The 7,148-nt window shown below is 42.6% G+C and overlaps 1 protein-coding gene across 1 annotated transcript; it reads left to right on the top strand.

Annotated features, from left to right (window-relative positions):
- Positions 1-276: 276 nt before the first annotated feature.
- Positions 277-4,074, top strand: idi1 (isopentenyl-diphosphate delta isomerase 1). The gene is made up of 5 exons (XM_018741087.2): positions 277-687; positions 975-1,147; positions 1,229-1,321; positions 2,875-3,005; positions 3,511-4,074. The coding sequence occupies exons 1-5, from the start codon at positions 566-568 to the stop codon at positions 3,826-3,828; spliced, it is 837 nt and encodes a 278-aa protein (XP_018596603.1). The 5' UTR covers positions 277-565; the 3' UTR covers positions 3,829-4,074.
- Positions 4,075-7,148: the final 3,074 nt, after the last annotated feature.

The following is a 7,148-nucleotide window of genomic DNA, read 5'->3' as shown; positions in this document are numbered from 1 at the left end:
ACTAAAATACTTTTAAATTTTTTAATGACAAAACTCTTACTTAAAACGATTTCCTGACCCATGCATTCAACTGAGCTTTTTCGAGTGAGGAAAGGTACTGGGGAAACGCTCATACCCCCTCTGGTGGCTAATAATTAAAACGCCTTTCAGTCCCCGACAAACTCCCCATTTTCCCAACCTGGCAACCCGTAGAGGAAACTTCATTTTAACATGCCAGACCCAATCACGCTCAGGCAGGTTGCCAACCGACCAATGAGCAATCTTCGAGCCACGCCCATTTTAGCGTGCGAAAACACGTAACAGAAGCCTGATTCCAGTCGCACTTCCGCTTTTAGGTGCCGGATGTACCGCGCTGGAGCGCTTTCTGAGAGATAGCAAACAGACAGCGGGTGGTTGTAATGTTTTACATTTCATCGGTATATATTTTAAGATCTTTGTAGGGATTATTATCGGTCCGCGCGTGTGTAATTAGCGCCGCAGGCCCACAGCGGGCGACTCCTCGCGCAGGGGTGGTTCGATGGCGTGGTGGTCATCCCGCTCGCTCTGATTGGTCACTTGCCCCGGTATGGCCGCGCGACGCGCTTGCTGGGTGGTCCGAGCCGTGGGGTCCTCCGTGGGCTCGTCCGCCTGGAGTCCGCATTTGGCGTGCAGTAGGGTCGCAGCTAATCCTGCCAGACGTCTCTTCGGGTATGTGGAGTGTATTTTGTAACTGCCAGAAGTTTCTTTTTCAACAGCCACGTGACTTAGCACTATGGTCCATAGTATGGACGTTCATATGCAGCCAAGGTTGTTGGTTCGAGTCCCATAATTTACTGTTGCAACATCCTTGCTGAAGATATTGATTACTTTCCATAATGTATAAAGGGGTAAATCACTCTAAGTGGGAGCTATGACATAGGCTATGTATATAATAAAGGATGTACAAGTGATGAAGCCGGCAGTTTCAAAATGCTGTTGATGTTGTGTGTTCGCAGTGTGTTTGGGGAAGCAGGAACTCAGGGCAGGATGCCAGCAGTGAACATGGAGAAGCTGGATCCCAAGCAGGTGCAGCTGCTGTCTGAGATGTGCATCCTGACCGATGGGGACGATCGCAGGATCGGCGCTGACACGAAGAAGAACTGCCACCTCAACTCCAATATTGATAAAGGTGTGTGTTTTACTCTCATATGAAATATTGTGACTGACAGTAGGATAAATATGTGTTTTTTACTGATTTAACTCCATCTAGGCTTATTGCATCGGGCCTTTAGCGTGTTCCTGTTCAACAGTGAAGAAAAACTTCTCCTGCAGCAACGGTCCGATGCCAAGATCACTTTTCCAGGTACAGCTTCATTGTAAATTGCAGTTTTTAATGTGTATTTATTTCTCTGACACTTTTCTCCAAGACTGCTTACAATGTTAAGCTACTTGTGATTTACACATTTATACAACTGTGTAATTTTTACGTATGAAATCAGGGGAGAAACATTAATCAGTGGTGCTATAGCAGAAGGTGGGATTCAAGCCCAGGTTGTCCAAGTCCAAAGACTGCAGCTGTAACCACGATGCCACCTACTGCTAGTAATTAAAAATATGCTACAGCAGTATGAGCAGTGTTTGCTTTAAAATGAAATGATCCTATTTGTTCAGGTTGTCCTTAACTTAATTTCTAATGTTTTATTGTTTTATGAAAACTCACAGTTGACCAAGGGACCTGATAATAAGTTTGTAATTCTTAGTTTTGATTATGTTGTACTGTTAACTTCTGAAAATCATTATATAGCTATTATAACTTATAGCACAGCAGCTGGTGTAGTGGTTTGAGCTGCAGCCTTTGGACCTAGAGAACCCAGATTTGAATGGGATCAAGGTACTTACTCTGATTTGATGCAGTAAACATTGCCCAGCTGTGTAAATGGGTAAAAAACTTATTTCTTTTTTACGCGTTAAATAAATAAATGTTTAGTGTGAGCTACTTGCTTTGCTTACCTTGTATGTGCCCTTGCTCTGCAATACTGCTATGTGTGTCTTGCAGTAATATGACAGATACCAGGACCAACTTAACATCAGAAATAATATAAAACATTAATGTAAAGTCAACATTCTTAATTTCTCAGTTTTGGTGCTACAGGTTGTTATCAGTTAGTACACCAAAACCATAACTATCAAAAACAAAGAGATTTTAAACATTGTAGAGAATGTGTAGTGTAGGAAAAAATATTTACAGTGCCATGCTTCCACTATGCTAAACAGTGAATGGGACACAACAAAAAAAATCTTCAGTGTTGTAAAACACATATACTAATGTATTCTAAAAGTAATGTACCTGTAACCACCCCCAATTGAAGTTCTCTGTTTTTGGAAAGTGAGTACTGTATATTTTGAGTGACTGCTTCCCTCATACCCTTTATCATAATATATTTGATACAAAAGGTGTGCTGTCACTTTAAGTGAGTCCTGCTCTCTCGCTTAGTAGGTGGGAGTTGCAGCTGTTAGTTTGTATACTCTGACCAGTTTACACTTTTTTGTAACCTTTCATTCAAATCCATAAGTATCCATCTGGGTTTAGCAGGATGTACCAGGTAAAAAGTGCAGTCTCGCACACGTTGTCTGAACCACTTGTCCCATTCGGGGGTTGCGGGGAGCCGGAGCCTAACCCGGCAACACAGGGCGTAAGGCTGGAGGGGGAGGGGACACACCCAGGACAGGATGCCAGCCTGTCGCAAGGCACCCCAAGCGGGACTCGAACCCCAGACTCAGCTGAGAGCAGGACCCGGTCCAACCCACTGCATCACCGCACCCCCCTAAAAAGTGCAATGTACCTGTGAAACGGTAAACAGTGCGGAACGTGTCCTTTCCAGAAGGAGTGTTCAGGATCTTTCTTGTTCTTGGCAGGTTGTTTTACCAACACCTGCTGCAGTCACCCCCTTCATACATCAATGGAGCTAGAAGAGCAGGACGCCATTGGGGTGAGGCGTGCTGCACAGAGGCGTCTCCAGCTGGAGCTGGGCATCCCTACGGAACAGGTACGCCCGCTGGTGGAGAGGCAGTGGCAGAAGGGGGGGGTTGTGATCTGTGCTGTACGTTGCTTGAGGTTAGCGCTAGCGGCTTCTATCTTGCTTGCTCACACCACAGTATTTTCTTTTGTGTATATATTTGCAACTTAAACACTGTTTGGAAACCAGAACTGCTCCTCATGTTGTCACACCAGAAATGTTCTGGAGAGATTTCTCAGAACAAACATTTACCTGATGCTTTTCTCCAACACGACTTGATGTTAAACTACTTACAATAATTTACTCATATGTACAGCTGGGTGATTTTTACTGGACTGGATGGCAGCGTTTGAACCAGCAACCTTTGGATCCAAAGACCGCAGCTGTAACCAGTATACTACCAGCTGCCCCCTCTGTTTAAAGAAATATGTTTGAATGGAATATGGCTTTTGAATTTTGAGGGGCTTACGAATTTGACAGGTGCAAGACGTGTTGTAGTTATTCATACTTCTTATTTTTTTTTTTAATAATGAAGGCAACCCCTGAGGAGATGATCTATCTGACCCGCATACACTACAAGGCGCAGTCAGATGGGATCTGGGGCGAGCACGAGATCGACTACATCCTGGTCATGCAGAAGGACGTCGAGCTGAGTCCAGACCCCAACGAGATCAAAAGCCACTGTTACGTCACAAAGGAGGAGCTCAAAGACATGCTGAGGAGGGCCGAGAAGGGCGAGCTGAAGATCACGCCCTGGTTCGGCCTCATCGCCGAAACGTTCCTCTTCCAGTGGTGGGACAATCTTCACAGTCTCAAGAAGTTCATGGATCACGAGAGGATCCATCGAATGTGAGCTGACAGTGACAGACAGCTGGACGCACAGTGTGCTTCATAGCTCAATCCTCTTCGTTTTCAGCCTATTAGCTTTTGAAAATGACAAGAATAAATACATTAACAAATGTCTATTTTTCTAGATGTTCTTTTTATCACATTGTATAGAGGTATTGAAGTCCATGTGTAGTGGAAAAATTCCCATCACAATGTGCTTTTAATTTAAATGGATAAAAATTAAGTTTTGTGCAACAATATAAATAAATCCACCAAGTGACCACTAAGAGTCCTGTTATTTTATACTCCTGCCTTCTGATGTGTCAACAAGTGCTCGTTCGCTGTTATGGGGTCGCAGTGGTCTGGAACCTATCCTGGAGGCAAAGGGCACTAGCTAGACAAGGTACACCCTGGCCAGCTCCCCAGTCCATTGAAGGTCAGTACAAATCACTAAGTTGTTCCAGCTATCACATTATTATTTTTATAGATGTATATTGCATGATACACAGTAGGGTGCACTGGAGACCCAGTGTACTGCAATAAGTACAGTGCAATAAATCTGAAACACTGAAGTTTAATAATGCAGTTATTTGGTGTGATGTGATACTTTCTAAATAAGTGTCCGAGCTGTTCGTGTGATTTGCATTAATTACTAAATGACTGAGAAATAATTTTTTATCTGTAAATCTGGGTTCACATCCCCTAGTCAATTCTTCACGCTTTTGGGCTGATTTTACCAAAAATTTAGTGTTGTGTTTTTTCTCCTCTTATGAAAAAAAATAAAGTGTAATGAATTTCATGGTGAAATTTTAACTCTAGATTCAATATGAGAGGAAGGTTAAAAGGAGTAACAGCCAAGGGCTTAATTTTTATTCCTGACCTTTAAGTCCTTTGTGAAACAGTTGCAGCTTTTGCCCCTTTGCAAAACCTTAGTAAATATGCCCTGTGCTCCTGGGTGTCGAAAATGAAGTTGCTGCGGATGGGACGTTCAATTCATGGTAAGTGCCTCGATCGAGGGAGCTAGAGCAGGAGTGGGATTCAAACGAGGAGCCTTCATGCTGTAAGTGAACAGTCCCAACAGCCCATACACACTTCTTTTCCCTGCTTAGCGATGCGATGCGATGACCTCCACCGCCGCTCTCGACGGCATCGGCGGTCCCCGCAACCTCTCCAGTTCGGAGCCCTGTACCCTGTTCTCAAGTTCTCTGAGGGCAGTTCGCTCTGCGCTCCTGTTTGCGGCTGAGAGAAAAATCGTGAGCGCTCTGCAGTTCATACAGAGCATCCGCCTCCCTTGTCTGCAGCAGCAGACCTTCGGTCGCAGTCTCCCAGCTTTCGTGGTTTCTTCGGTTCGCTGGTGCCAGACTAGAGCGAAACACTCCAAAAATGATTCATTTCCATGAATTACACTGTTAAGCTACTTGCACTCATTGACCCATCTACATGGCAGGGCAATTTTTACTGTATCTGTTCATAGTAAGTAAGGATTCAAACCTGCATCCTCCAAGCACAAAGCAGTTTTTCAAACCACTGCACTGCACTGCAACCCAGCCTTGTTTCTGGGTTCTAGCTTGGCTGAAAGGCGACCGTTGTTTGTAGGATCTTCTCGAATGCCCCCCTCCACCCCCACCCCCCAGCACGGGCCATTGAAGTTATGGCCAAATGAGTCATCGTCCCATTTTTTCCAGTCCCTACCCTGCTGATCTAAAAGTATCCGCAAGACTGACGGCCTTCTGAGAACTCCGTTTCCTTTTTTGTTTTTTTTTTTGTAACGGCCGCATGAGGACAGAGCAACAAATGCAGCCCTTTTAACATCAGCGTAACGAAACGAAAATGTTCCCGCTTTTATTGTAACGTATGTGTAATTCTTCCTTTTGTTTTGGTCAGTCGGTGTCACAGGACTTAAAATTGAAATAATTATGTCAATAATTATTCAAAGCTAAAGTAGAGCACAAAGTAGCATTCAATAATAATAATAATGATAATTAAATTCAAATTTTATTTGTCACATACACAACCATGCTTAGTACGACGTGCAGTGAAATGCTTTTCCTACTGTCTGTCATGCCTACTTATAGTAGAGATAATAAAAATAAGGAAATACAAATAAAAGAAATTAGAAACAGTACAGAAATGTAAAGAATATGTAATGATAAAAACAGGATGGTAAGATAAAAATATAATGATCTAGAAATATACAACTAGTAATATAGTAAAAAGACCAAGGTAATATTATTATTGTTATTGTTATTGTTATTATTATGGGGGGCATGGTGGCACAGTGGGTTTGGCTGGGGCCTGCTCTGTGGTGGCTCTGGGGTTCGAGCCTTGACTGGGGTGCCTTGTGATGGACTGACGTCCCGTCCTGGGTGTGTGTCCCCCCCTCAGCCTTGCCCCCTGTGTTGCAGGGTTAGGCCCCAGGTTGCCACATCCCCGCTTGGGACAAGAGATTGTAGACAGAAACAGTGTGTGTGTGTGTGTGTGTGTGTGTGTGTGTGTGTGTGAGTGAGTGTGAAATAATTGTTATTAGTACTACTTGCCATCAATAAATAAAATTCAGGGTTTATCTAGTTTTTTGGATGCATGTGGTCTGTGCAACCCCTTCAGTTTCACATCTTGTAAACTTTTTATGAAAACACCCCGCAGTCCACGTAACTGCGAGGCGATGAAGTGTTTTGTGTCGCAGGACACAGGTGACTCCACTGAGCACCGTTTCCATAGGATGGAACCTGCAACCTGAATACATTTGCATGGAAACAGAATTCAGAGCCTCAGATTTGACACTAAAAACATGAGTCATCTGTTCGTTTTATTTTTATCCTTTATTATATATTTATACTGTGCCATTTTTTTTATAGCAGTGCAAAATTGAAGGATTTTTTTTTAAATTCAGGCTGCACGATTGTTGGATTTTTTTATTCAAAATTGTGAAAATTAATTTGCATAAATGTATAAATAACTTCATTTATTGGTTTTGCCTGTGTGTCATAGAAAAGTGCGTAATTATTCCCACCGCATTCAAGTTTACATGATATTGTAACTGCTGGTATTTTGGGAAAAAATAAAGAACATAAAAAACATGAAGAATATCTGCTTTTAAAATGTCTTTTATTCTTTTCACTGTTTAAACGAGACCGTGAATGTATTAATATAATTTATATACTCTCATAGGATTCCACATCTTTAATCTTCATCATTTGAATTTACGTTTATTTAGCTGGCACTTTTCTCTCAAGTCACTTACAATGTTAAGCTACTTACAGTGATTTATCCATTTATGCAACGGGGTAAGTTTTACTTTCTCGATCAGAGGTAATCTCAAAACTTAGTAATGTAAGAAATCTGACC

This window comes from Scleropages formosus, chromosome 19 (genome assembly GCF_900964775.1).
Source record: "Scleropages formosus chromosome 19, fSclFor1.1, whole genome shotgun sequence".
Classification (NCBI taxonomy): Eukaryota; Metazoa; Chordata; class Actinopteri; order Osteoglossiformes; family Osteoglossidae; genus Scleropages; species Scleropages formosus.
Note: the sequence above shows the minus strand (reverse complement) of the source record. Positions and strands in the feature narration are given on the sequence as shown.

What these genes read in the sequence shown, in the direction of transcription:
- idi1 (XM_018741087.2), top strand. Translation starts at nt 566, where the DNA reads ATGGCCGCGCGACGCGCTTGCTGGGTGGTCCGAGCCGTGGGGTCCTCC. An exon ending in TGCCAAGATCACTTTTCCAG is followed by an intron (nt 1,322 to 2,874) that starts GTACAGCTTCAT and finishes TGTTCTTGGCAG; the next exon opens with GTTGTTTTACCAACACCTGC. An exon ending in TGGGCATCCCTACGGAACAG is followed by an intron (nt 3,006 to 3,510) that starts GTACGCCCGCTG and finishes TTAATAATGAAG; the next exon opens with GCAACCCCTGAGGAGATGAT.